The 13,843-nt window shown below is 45.4% G+C and overlaps 1 protein-coding gene across 1 annotated transcript; it reads right to left on the reverse strand.

Moving 5' to 3' along the window:
* Positions 1-286: 286 nt before the first annotated feature.
* LOC308260336 (serine protease FAM111A-like) lies at positions 287-1,460 on the reverse strand (the record flags this gene model as incomplete). Its single annotated transcript, XM_080691634.1, is given in 3 exon segments — positions 287-325; positions 328-1,100; positions 1,244-1,460. Coding segments are annotated over 3 exon segments (1,029 nt in total).
* Between the last annotated feature and the right edge of the window lie 12,383 nt (positions 1,461-13,843).

The following is a 13,843-nucleotide window of genomic DNA, read 5'->3' on the forward strand; positions in this document are numbered from 1 at the left end:
ATGGAGATTGGTTGTTAGCGGGGCTCTTAAGCCCCGCTTTTCTCGGTCGTCATCTTCCCGGAAGTCCTTGCTTGGTTTTAAAATAGAAGTAATATTTTACCTTGTACAGCTGTGAGGACTCATTCCTTCACTGGCTCAGAAAAATGCTTGATACAAAGAAAGTGGTCCATGACACCAATTATTAGTGTGGCTTATAAAAGTGACCACTTGGAAAATTAGATAGCCATCATCATTGCTTAAGGGAAAACAGGAAATTCCCTTAAAGCTAGTGAACAGAGACCCATCCTCAATACTCCTGACTCAACATTTCTACATCCTGTTGATTTATACTTCATTATACCAGGGCTCATATTTTTGCTTAATATCGGACAGGATGGACTTCATAGTAGAGCCAAACTCCATGAAAGAAATCTCATTTGTTAACCCGCAAGTGAAGCCAGCAGTATGCATGGCCACCAAGGAGCCTTGTGAATCATACACTGGAGAGCCGGAAGACCCATGGGAAAAACTGGTGTCATAGGTGATCACATCAGGGCTGGAAATTATCTCCTTGAAATTCATTTCAGTGTATGTATGAATATGCTGCTCAGAATAACTAGGACCCACTGCTTTGTGGATACGTTGCTCAGAATTACAACCCACTGCTTCTCTTGCCTGAATGTATTCCTGATATTTCTTTTCTCCTTCATCCTGTGGGATCACAGTACAAGCTTCAGAAGACTTCATTTTTCCATCTGGATGGCCAATGATACATACCCACCCATTGTCCGGTACAGGACCAATTGCATTATACTGGGGTGGAGGTACGTTCCCGCCATTATCCTTCAGTTTCAGGACAGCATAGTCAAGAGTTGCATCAGATAGCTCGAACCAAGGCTCGATGAGAAAAGAGTTCTCTTCTGTTACAGGGAACTCTACATAATCAAATTTCACCTTTGTACACTGACTAATTATCTCTGGCCAGTTACTTGGCTCTGTTCCTTTTCCCACGATGTCTTTTATTACATGCCGACACGTTAAAAGGAATGATTTTTTCAAAACAAAGCAGGTGGCAGAACCCCTGCTTCCATTATTGTCCCAGGATATGTAGCCAACTAGTCACTGAAATGGCCTAAAAGATCAAGCACTGTCACCCCAATTGAGTGTACAGTCTGCTTCTCAGAGTTTGTTCTAGGTGAACTAAACAACACAGCTTTATTCTCCATTTGATTATTTTCTTCCTTGAGGTTTTCTATTTTTTCACTTTCTCTTTTCAACCCGGGGTGCTCCTCTACCATGCATTCATTCAACAAGTAAGAGTTTCTTTCCTGTAACTCAGAATTCTGGGCAGCTGCTCCCCCAGGGCTTATACATCTCTCAGCTTCAACCTCAAAGAGCTTATGGCCTAAGCCATCCACTGGCCGGGTGCTTTCTAGGACAGAGTCCAGATTATTAGTGAGTCTTCCTCCAGTCACATTCATCACGACAAAGGTGTTCACAGGCACGGGTGCACACGTTAGCAGTGCCACTCCCTGGAATGAGAACAAAAAAGCCAGGATTGTGGTAAAGATCATGCCGAGTATCACTGTGTGATGACGCCCAGCAAAAGGACTGGCATGGAATAGGCTAAATTTGTTTTCTTTTTTTGTAATAACACTAACATTCCGGGTCAAAACCATACAAAAAATAAGACCCTATAAACTCCCTCTGGTCATATCAGAGTTTTGTTTGTTGTTGGGTTTGTTTCTACTTGGTATTGGGAACAGAAGAACCCAGGGGCATTCTACCTCTGGACTACACCCCGACCCTTTTTATTTTTTGCTTTTGAAAAAGGGCCAAAGTTCCTGAGGGTCTCACTGAGTTGCTGAGGCTATTCTTTAACCTGTAATCCAGGCCTGACCATTCATATAATTTCTCAAAGAGCATCCTTCAAGCCGGGCTTGGTGGTGCACGCTTGTAATCCCAGCGCTTAGGAGGCTGAGACAGGAAAATTGGACAGGTTTGAAGCCAGGCTCAGCTACTTAGTGAGGCTCTCAGCAACTTAGTGAGACCCTGTTTCCAAATAAAGTATGAAATAGGTCTGGGAGTATAGCCCGGAGGTAGAAAAGCCCCTGGGTTCCACCCCCAGTACCCCCCCACAAAACATCCTTCAGTGGAATGCCGTCACAGCATCGTGGACATGTGCCCAGGGGAGCACTGTCATGGACTCCGAATGACTCCAAGGATTCCTGGCAGATGCAGGCTCTGCTGAAAGGGAAGAAGCGTCCTGTGCAGGCTCACTGGCACACTCTGCCATGGAGTGGAACCAACAGAACAGTGTCCTCTTGGGTTTTCTAGATACTCGGACCCTCTAGTTCTCTAGAACCAGGACAGGAGGGAACAAGTTGGAGGTGTCTAAGTCGCATGCTCAAGAGCCTGGCAGCTCTTAGCCTTCTTGATAAATCCACGGAGCCCTTTAGACTCAGGAAAGAGCACAGTGGTTTGACATGGGAATAGAGCCAGATAGTAGAGAGAGCCCCACCTTCATGCCAGTGCACTTTAGGTTCAAGTCTCCACTCTGCCTTAAGCAACACCTTCCTCCTCCCCTTTCTCTTCATAAACAAACTGGAGATAAATCCTCCTTACCTGCCAAATAAGGTGATGGTAAGAATAAATATACAAAATAAATTGTTTATAAACTGTAAAGTACCATATAAAAATAGGTGTTTATGATTCAGTAGATTAGGCATACTTGATCTTTTCTTTTCTTTTTTTTTTTTTTTTTTTTCGATACCAGGGATGGAACCTAGGGGCATTGTACCTCCGAGGTACATCCCCAGCCCTATTTTTTAGTATTTTTCAATTTTTGGAACAGGGTTTCACTGTTGCAATGGAGAGAAAGAGGAAGAAGGAGAAGAGAGAGAAGGAAAGGGAAGGAAAGAGGAAAAGACTGGAAGGGAGGGAAGGAGAGGGGACAGGACAGGGGGAGGATTTTTACCTCTATAGATCCTCTGATGTCGCCCCCCCTCCCCGGAAAAGAATGAACAATTTAAGTAAAATAGTGGAATCTTTAATAGTGATGAAAGGACAAATATCAGTAAAGGCGGCATCTAGGCCTGTCTTCACCACCTCACCCTCTAAGCATCTAGAATGCCTGGGACAGGCAGGCCCTCAATAAAGACATTTATAAAGGTATGTGCAATGGACACATGGAGGTGATGATACACTAAAACTCCCTGCTCAAAGTGCGTTTCATAGAATCCTTACAGCCCTATGAGATGGGTATTGTCAGCCCCACCCTACCAATAAGGAACTCGCACACCTACAGAGGTAAATTTTTATTCAAGATCATAAAAATCCAGAAATTATACTTTTGAGATATCTGTTGTCATTGAAACTTTTGTGTGTTTGTGTAAGGGGGAGATTTTCTGGAGAGTGAATCCAGAGGCATTCTACCGCTGCGCTACTCTCCCAATCCTATGTTTTAAATTTAAAACAGAGTTTGTTTTGTTAAGTTGCTCAGGTCCTCTCTAAATTACTGAGGCTGATTTCAAACCCATGATTCTCCTATCTCAGCACCTCAGGTACTGAGATTACAGGCATACACTACCAACCTAGCTCGACACTTTTATTAAGAACATTTGTAACGAGACAAAGATGTTATAATAAACATCCACACACCTATCACAAATATTTAGTATTGATTCATTGTTCTTGCAAATTAATATCATTTTATTTTACAAATTATTGTATATAGAGAGATGTCAAACCATTTAACCCTAATTGTAATTTTCTATTTCTAAAATGTTAGAACTTTCCCTTACACAATAAGAATGCTAATTTGTCCACACAAATTATTGGTGTATACAAGTTGTCTTTAATTATGATTTTAGGGCTCATTGATTCTAAAACAACAAAACAAAAGCATTGATTTTGAAGAGGACAGAGAAGTCAGTTGAATGTTCACCTTCAGGGGTGCTTCTTCACATCGCTGTTTAATTTATGCACTATCCCCTTTACCTTTGGTCCAGTCATCAAAGACTATGTTCTCTTCACCACTTCACTTTACGCTCTTAAACACCTTACTATGTCTTTCTCAGTTACTGACAATGAGCTACTGAAGAAATCCAGTTAAATTCTTTGAATCTTAGTTTTCTGTTTGTAAAAAGAGGTAATACCTGTAAATGAGATCAAGACCATGAAAATGTACTCTGTGGAGGTTAGTGTTTAGAGGACCATCTGGGCTCAACTGCTAGGTCATGGCTTCATATCTGCAGACTTGGGAACATCCACTCCTTCCTGCCTCGTTTTCCACACCCTGCCATGAGGGCAATGTTGGAATCAACCCGTGGTGTCCTAAAGGTTAAAAGTATATAGTGCATGTAAAGCCTTTAGAACAGCGGCTGTCATGTAATAGGCTGTCTGTAGATAGTACACCCAGTACTATTATTATATAGTATATTATTATTATTATTATTATTATTATTATTATTATTATTGTCGTTGTTGTTTGGTACTAGGTAGCCCCAGAGGCATTGTACCTTTGAGCTAAACCCTCAGCCATTTTAAAATTTTGATTGTTTGTTTTGTTCTGAAATAGGATCTCCATATGATGCTGAGGTTGGTCTTGAACCTGTGATCCTCCTGTCTCAGCATCCCAAGTACCGGGTGTACAGGTGTGCAACATGGTACCCAGCTACCGCTAGTACTATTATTAATATCAATACACTTAGCCAAAAAGACAGTTATTAGATAGCAGAGAACCGCACAAATCACAACTAGATGAATAACTGAGGAGCTGGTCCGGGCTGTCAGATCTTTGAGGGCAGGATCTTGTTGCTCAGCAAGTATGAAAATTAGGAGTGGATGCCACTGCCCAGGATGACTGACAGAGACAAAGGAGCTGCTTCAGGAGCGATTAGCACACAAACACGCTGAAAACAAAATTAAGGCAGCCGAAAGAAATGAAAGAAACGCGAATTTTGCCTTCTACTGGTTGCACTTGAGTGGAAAGCACCACGAGTTTGAGAAAGCACTTGGTATCTCCCCCCAATCGTTTCCTGTATCCAGACTGAGCCCTGCTGTATCAAAAGGCAAAGTGTGCAGCTATCCTGTGCTAACCCGTTTTATACTTGGAGAAGTGCAGGTTCTAAGGACCCAAGACCTGCTTTACTTTCTAAGGTAAAGGGATAAAGCAATTCAGCCGGCCCGGGTCCCATCTCCACCTGACAGCTCCCCGGGAATTTCTCACTCTCCCCTGGTCTCCTCCCTTCCTTCCTCCTTCCTCCTTCCTCCTCCCTCCATCACTGTCACCTCTCTCTTTAATCCCCTCCTTCCCTGTCACTTCCCTCTTCTGGAATCTTCCTGCCCCCACCCCACACACAGACACTCCCTGCACCTCCTCTGGCCCCTTTCTCGCTCGCCGCCCCACTCCCCACGTCCTCCTCCCAGAAGCAGGGGCCACAGCTGATGCAGGTCTCCGCAGAGCCCACCTCCCCAATCCCTCCAGCGCAGAGGGCTTAGGGGCAGCCACCGAGATGGCGGGGCACCGGCGGCACCACCGACTCCTCCGCAGCCTCCGCCCCGCCGCCCCCGACTCCGCGGGCGCCCCACGCGCACACGCGCCCCCGCTCTCAGATCCCGCGCCCCCGAGGCCCGCGCCCATTGCTCAAAGCTTCCCGCGTCCCTCGGACGCGCTGCCAGGCTGGCCAATGAGAGCGCGGCCGCTCAGCTCCGATTGGGCAGAAAGGACGGAGGCGGGACTAAGTGTTTCCTGGGACTGCCCGCCTTCCAGCCCTGCAGATTTGGCGGGCTCTTTGATTAGCTCCAGCCTGTATCTGCCAAGCTCCTTCTAATCCTTCCACCACCCACATCTCCCCAGCTCCATCTCTGGGTTCTTTGCTTCTTTGGACAAGCTCTTAGGAAGGGAGACCGCACAGACCCGACCTTGGGTAGCTCCAGGGTGAAGCAAGGGACCCTGAGTTCATTTCAGACAGCCCCCCAGTCTCAAACAAGTTTCTGAAAGTCTCAGACCTCAGGGTCAGCCTGGGAAACACACTATCGCCTACGCCTGTTGTCTTGCTTAAGAGATTTTTCTTCTACACAAATACAACAGAAATCACAGAGACAAGAACAGAATCAATGTAGTGTTGCAAGTAGTAAGCCCGATTTTTTTTTTTTTTGCCAAACTTAAAAGCTTTAAGAAAATCTAGCCAGATAACTAAAAAAAATTCCTTTAAGGGTTTTTCTACTACTAAGGACAAAATTAACTCCGAACTTGGAAAAGTAAAAAAAAAAAAAAAAAAAAAGGCATAAAAAATTCAGCCTAATGTAACATCGACTTTCCTCACCTGGGAGGGCAGAGAGCTTCAGAAGAGAAGGCTGGAGGGACCTGGTGGAGGACACAGGCTCTGAGTTGAGGGGCTTGGCTATGGCTGCAAAAGAGGCCAGCAGGGTCTTGCTGGGTCTTCAAGAATGTCAAATGTTGGCTCCCAGGGACACCATCAAAACAACCTGTAGATAAAACAAAGCCTTAGGGATCATGGGGGATATTCTGACAGGAGTTTGGTAGTGTTTCAGAGAGAAAAGAGCAAGGCTGGGCTCTGGATGGATATGTTTAAGCCTGGTCTTTAATGTGGGGATTGGTTAGGATTGGTAATGAACCAGGTAATAGTTTAGGATTGGTGACTGCCAAAGCTTGAGGTTTAAGGCAGGGGTTCAAGACAGCTTGCCTTGTAACCTGTTCTTTAATGTTTTTAATGGAAGCGTGGCTGCATCTTTGAGGAAGTTATGAAACCAACAATCCAAATCCTTGCAACTTTCTAGTTCCTGAAACAGTGAACTGTGTAGATTGAAACAGTGGACAAGGAAGTCATGTAAATGTGGTTATAAAGCTACACACGTGTGGTCAGCTTCCATTCCCCATGACGTGAATGCACTTGAGAACAGAATCAGCTATCAGCAATCAGCGTCTGTAACTTGCTCCCAGCACCGAATTGCGGAAACTCACCCCAAAGGTCCGGTCAGAGATCTGTACAGGACCTGTTCTCCACCAGCCCGAGGCTTTTCTGTCAACGAATTCTCCCCAAACTCCTGGTCAGCTGCAGAACCAAAAGGGAAACTCACCTAAGAGAGGTTAACTCCCCTGCACCTGCTCCTTGGGGAGCCTTCCCTCTGCCAGCACTGGATTCCCGCCCTTCTTGGAACTGAAACCGCCTAGGAAATGACGCTGTGTCTGCCCAACCGGCAGAGAGATTCTGGAGTCTTCCCTCTTCAGGTAGCAACTGGCCAGGTCCAAATCCCATTGGCCACCCATGGGCCACCCAGAGGTGCCTCGGGAAAGAGGAAGGAGAGACCTGTGGGGCTTGGACTCCCACTCTCTTCTGCTAAGCAGGACCAAGGCTCACAACTTTGCCTTCCATGCCCAATATTTATCTTCCATCTTTTTCTAGTCCCCAGTTTTAAAAGGGCCCCAATTAGGAGGGCTTGGTGGCCCTTGCTTGTAAATCCAGCTTTCGGGAGCCTGAGACAGGAGGATCTCCGTTTGCAGACAGCCACAGCGACTTTGTGAGGCCCTTTGCAACTCAGTGAGACTCTGTTTCAAAATAAAAAAATAGGGCTGAGGGTGTCACTACAAGGTAGAATTCCCTGGGTTCCATCCCAGCACTGCAAAAAAGGGAAGCCCCAATGAAGGGCCTGGAATGGAGGGGGGGGAGGTTGAGCTGGGCAGGGCATGGGACCAGAGATGCAGGAAAAGGAAGAGAGAAGACACTAGCCAAATGACAGCTGTGGCCATTGGGGCTAAGCACCTGTAAGCCAGTGGAGGGAATGTGACCCTCCCTGCTCCACCCACCAGCCTGCCCTTGGCCTGCTGCCAGGCCCCCTCTGCAGCGGCTCACCTGCTCCAGCAGAAGGAACCAGGGTAACTAGGTGAGTGCTTAGGAAGGAGGGTGCCAATGTAATTTCAGTTCTTCCCTGAGTGCACAATGCCCAGCAGGTAAGACAGACCACAAGATTACCTCGGTTCACGGGTTGGGAAGAAACTGCAGATGCAGATGCCGGCAAAGGAAATTCCCCGTCCCCTTATGTAAATCAGTTTCCAGAGGAGGGTCAGTTATGTGCATGACTCTACCATCCCGAGGAAGAAGATGGTATGGACTCCAGAAACATGCGTCTCAAAGCTAATGATTATGCTAGCTGAAACTGACCAGTCACAGAAAGTGAAGGGTCATAGGTTTTCCTTGCTCATATGATAGCCAGGGAGAAATTGAGATGCAAGAGGGACTCTCGGTAAAGAAGGAGAACTCCAGTGGAGCAGTGGAGGGGGTCTAGAAAAGGGAGAGAGACTTGATGAAGGAAACTCTTCAGTTGATGTTCTGTACATACAGGAAACGATCAATGCCAATCTTAATGTCATGTGTGGGGAGAGGGGAGGGAGTGGAGTGGGATCCTGGGAGAAGCTTACCGAGGGCTGTGTGCATGTGTGTCCCTATCACTCTGAAATCTATTAAGATGTGTGAGTACAGTGGAAAAAAGTGCATATATATAATATATATAATATATAATATATATTATAATATATTATAATATAATATATTATAATATATAATATATAACATATAATATATAATATATAAATATATTTATATATAAATATATATAAATATATACAAATATAATATATAACATATATAATATACAATATTATATATATTATAATATTATATATAATATTATATATTAAAGCTAATGATCAACAGAAGCAAGACAGCATTCAGTGCCCAGGTGCAAGTAGCAGGATGTGTATACAACTTTTTATGCAATCGACAGGACAACTTCTATGCAACTGACAAAAGAATGTGTGATGCATATAAATGAGCAGTTTTGAAAATTGTGTTGATGACTGCAGTCTGTGTGGAAATTTTGGAGAACTGTCATTAAGGTACACACAGTATACATATAAAAATCATGTGAAAATGATGTTTTGTTTTGTTTTATTTTTGCAGTACTGGGGTTGAACCCAGGGGCATTCTACCTCTAAGCTACACCTCCAGCCCTATTTTTTATTCTTTATTTTGAAACAGGGTCTCACTAAGTTGCAAAGGGCCTAAGTATCTGAGGTTGGCTGTGAATCTCTGATTCTTCTGTCTCAGCCTCTCAAATACTGGGATTACAAGCATGCACCACCATTCCCCGCTAGCAAGTTTTCATTTAAAAAAGAAAGTTATTTTCCTATTTCATAAGGCCATGATGTACTTCACTGCAAATACAGAAGGTTTCAGAATTATGTTTTTATACCTTTTCCCCAATAAAACAAACATATAATTTCAGAAGCTAGAATATTTCAAAAATAATTCTTATTGAGCCGGGCATGGTGGCACATGCTTGTAATCCCAGAATTTGGGAGGCTGAGACAGGAGGATTGTGTTTCGCAGACAGCCTCAACTACTTAGTGAGGCCCTTTGCAACTAAGTGAGACCCTATTTCAAAATAAAGAATAAAAAAATAGGGATGGGGGTGTAGCTTGGAGGTAGAATGTCCTTGGGTTCCATCCCCAGTACCACAAAAAAAAAAAGAATTGCACAAAATTATATGAAGATTTCAGAAGGAATATGGTAGATGTCTTACTACATAGTAGATTTAGTCATGCAGATGTTGATTGGGAGAATACATTTTATACTCTATTAACCTCTTAGTCTCTTCTCATACTCCCACACTTCTATCAAAATCATTTGAATAAGCTTCCTAATGAATCTCAATTTTGTGGGTTGGAAAGAAACTTTATTAGTAGGTTAAACTCTTAATATTCCCTTTCTAGAAAATGTTGTTAGGCCTATTGTCTAGTAAATCACTTCTTTGCTTATGCATTGAAATGTAAAAAAAAGCCAGGTGTGTTGGTGTATAGCTTCTGTGATCCCAGTACTTGAGAGGCTGAGACAGGGGGGACACAGGCTCTCGGTCAACCTCAGCAACTTAGCAGGGTCCTCAGCAACTTAGAGAGCCCCTGTTTCAATATAAAACATAAAATAGAACTGGGGATGTAGCTCAAAGGTAGAATGCCCTTGCGTTCAATCCCTAGGAATGAAGGAAGGAGACAAAAAGAAGAAAGGCAGTAAGGGGGTGAGGGAGGAAAGAAGGAAGAGAGAGAAAAAATAGAAGAGAAAACACTGCACCTTGGCAGAAACAATCTTCAGGACATTAACCACGTTGCTCTGTCCTCAGAGGCCATACTTGTTATCTCTGCGTGTGCTGGCTTTACCAACACCAGTGTTGCATCAGGATTCCATCATATCTCTTCATAGTTGTCTGAGAGCCTTTTCTAAATTTCCAGGCATTATCTCAAAAGCCCATGAAATATTTCAATTCAGCTCAAATGGCAGGATGTTTTTCAGTATTTGGGATCGCCAGGAAAGTCCTGGAAAACAAGGTCCTCAGACTGTTGGGCATTTTCAACTTCAGCATTCTTTACCATCTCTTGATTTCATGTAAAATTTCAGGGCTCACATGAAGAAAAAAATTTGCCAAATCTTTATTTTGGTAGAAGAGGGAAATCCCATGTTACTACCCTAAGGGGTGAAGAAATCTCTAAATATTTAAAGAATGATAGTGACTGATGAAACTTTTATAGTATTTAGTTTTCTTAAAATATTTTCATTGGTGCATTGTAGTCATACATCTTAATGGGATAAAACACTTGTGTAGACATACACGCACACATCACCCAATTAGCCTTTACCCAATCGTCACCCCGTTCCCTCCCCATTCCTCCTTCCCATGCTTGGCTTAGTGATTGACTTTGATATGTTTGTTTAAGTACATCATGTGCTTTAGAGAGTTTTCCTCTTTCCCCCTCCCAGATTCTTAGTTTTTCTTTAAAAAACAAACTTTTGTGCATTGTAATCACATATTATAATGGAGTTCAGTGATAGGGACACACATGCACACAGCCCTCGGTAAGCTTCTCCCAGGATCCCACTCCACTCCCTCCCCTCTCCCCACACATGACATTAAGACTGGCATTGATGGTTTCCTGTATGTACAGAACATCAACTGAAGAGTTTCCTTCATCAAGTCTCTCTCCCTTTTCTAGACCCCCTCCACTGCTCTACTGGAGTTCTCCTTCTTTACCGAGAGTCCCTCTTGCATCCCAATTTCTCCCTGGCTTCCACATAGGCAAGAAAAAAACTATGACTTTCTGTGACTGGTCAGTTTCTCTTAACACAATCATTAGCTTTGAGATGCATATTTCTGGAGTCCATACCATCTTCTTCCTCAGGATGGTAGATGTGGGGCACATAACTGACCCTCCTCTAGAAATTGATTTACATAAGGCAATTGATTTACCAGGGCATTTCCTTTGCTGGCATCTGCTGTTTCTTCCAAACAAGGTAAGTTGTTTGGGCAATCTTGGGGCCTGTCCCACCTGCTGGAAATGTTGGCCCATGAGAAGGCCCGAATTGCATGGACTCCCTCCTTCCTAAGTGCTCACCTGCTTCCTTCTGCTGGAGCAGGTGAGCAGCTGAGGAGGGGGCCTGGCAGAGGGCCTCAGGCTGGTTGGCAGGTGGAGCAGGGGAGGGTCACATTCCCCCCACTGGCTTATCGGTGCTTAGCTCTTCAGTTTCCTACATCTGTGGTCCCCCACCAGTTAAACCCTGCCCAGTTCAATCTACCTCCTCCCCCTCCCCCCCCCCATGAGGGTCCTTTTTATACTTGGGACTAAAGAGTAGAGAAAGTGGAAGATAAAAATTGAGCGTGGAAGGCAAAGTTGTGAACCTTGGTCCTGCTTAGCAGAAGAGAGTGGGAGCCCAAGCCCCACAGGTCTCCCCTTTCTTTCCCGAGGCACCTCTGGGTGGCCCATGGGTGGCCAATGGGCTTTGGACCTGGCCAGTTGCTACCTGAAAAGGGAAGACTCTAGAATCTCTCTGCCCATTGGGCAGACGCAACATCACTTCCTAGGCGGATTCAGTTCTAAGAAGCCAAGGAATTCAGTGCTGGTGGAGGGAAGGCTCCCCAAGGAGCAGGTGCAGGGGAGTTAACCTCTCTTAGGAGAGTTCCCCTTTGGTTCTGCGGCTGACCGGGAGTTTGGGGAGGATTCATTGACAGATAAGCCTTGGGCTGGTGGAGAACAGGTCCTGTACAGATCTCCATCAGGAAGTCCAGGGTGAATTTCTTTTCACAATGTGCTGCTCAGAGTAAGTGACTAGACTGATTCTGTTTTCAGGCGCATTCACCACCACGTGGGGGAACAGAAGCCAACCACAAATGTAACCACATATACATGACTTGCTTGCCCACTGTTTTTATCGTCACAGTTCACTGTTTCAGGAACTAGAGGGTTGCAAAGATTTGTTGCTGGTTTCATAAGTTCCTCAAAGATGCAGCCACGCTTCCATTAAAAACATTGAAGAACAGGTTACCAGCCAAACTGTCTTGAACCCTTGCCTTAAACCCCTAACTTTGGTATAGTCACCAATTCTAAACTATTACCCAGTCCATTACAAATCCTAACCAATCCCTACATTAAAGACCAGACTTTCAGATTGCAGTCTTTCACTGAAACACTACCAAACTCCTGTTAGAATATTCCCCATGATCCCTAAGGCTTTGTTTTATCTACAGGTTGTTTTGATGGTGTCCCTGGGAGCCAACATTTGACATTCTTGAAGACTCAGCAAGACCCTGCTGGCCTCTTTTGCAGCCATAGCCAAGACCCTCAACTCAGAGCCTGTGTCCTCACCAGGTCCCTCCAGCCTTCTCTTCTGAAGCTCTCTGCCTTCCCAGGTGAGGAAAGTCGATGTTACATTAGGCTGAATTTATTTTATGTCTTTTTTTAAAAACTTTTCCAAGTGCTGAATTTGTCTTGTTCTTAGTAATAGAGAAACCTTTGAAGGAATCCTTTTAGTTATCTGGTTAGATTTTCTTAATGCTTTTAAGTTTGGCAAAAAAAAAAAAAATCGGGCTTACTACATGGAAAACTACATTGGCTCTGTTCTTGTCTCTGTGATTTCTGTTGGTTGTATTTGTGTAGAAGAAAAATCTCGTAAGCAAGAGAACGGGCATAGGCGATAGTGTGTTTCCCAGGCTGACCCTGAGGTCTGAGACTTTCAGAAACTTGTTTGAGACTGGGGGCCTGTCTGAAATGAACTCAGGGTCCCTTGCTTGCCTCTGGAGCTACCCGAGGTCGGATCTGTGCGGTCTCCCTTCCTCACAGCTTGTCCAAAGAAGCAAAGAACTCAGAGATGGAGCTGGAAAGAGGTAAAAGGTGGAAGGTTTAGATGGAGCTAATCAAAGAGCCCGCCAAATCTGCAGGGCTGGAAGGCGGGCAGTCCCAGGAAACACTTAGTCCCGCCTCCGTCCTTTCTGCCCAATCGGAGCTGAGCGGCCGCGCTCTCATTGGCCAGCCTGGCAGCGCGTCCGAGGGACGCGGGAAGCTTTGAGCAATGGGCGCGGGCCTCGGGGGCGCGGGATCTGAGAGCGGGGGCGCGTGTGCGCGTGGGGCGCCCGCGGAGTCGGGGGCGGCGGGGCGGAGGCTGCGGAGGAGTCGGTGGTGCCGCCGGTGCCCCGCCATCTCGGTGGCTGCCCCTAAGCCCTCTGCGCTGGAGGGATTGGGGAGGTGGGCTCTGCGGAGACCTGCATCAGCTGTGGCCCCTGCTTCTGGGAGGAGGACGTGGGGAGTGGGGCGGCGAGCGAGAAAGGGGCCAGAGGAGGTGCAGGGAGTGTCTGTGTGTGGGGTGGGGGCAGGAAGATTCCAGAAGAGGGAAGTGACAGGGAAGGAGGGGATTAAAGAGAGAGGTGACAGTGATGGAGGGAGGAGGAAGGAGGAAGGAGGAAGGAAGGGAGGAGACCAGGGGAGAGTGAGAAATTCCCGGGGAGCTGTCAGGTGGAG

The sequence above is a fragment of the Muscardinus avellanarius genome, assembly GCF_963383645.1.
Source record: "Muscardinus avellanarius genome assembly, chromosome: 1".
Taxonomy (NCBI): domain Eukaryota; kingdom Metazoa; phylum Chordata; class Mammalia; order Rodentia; family Gliridae; genus Muscardinus; species Muscardinus avellanarius.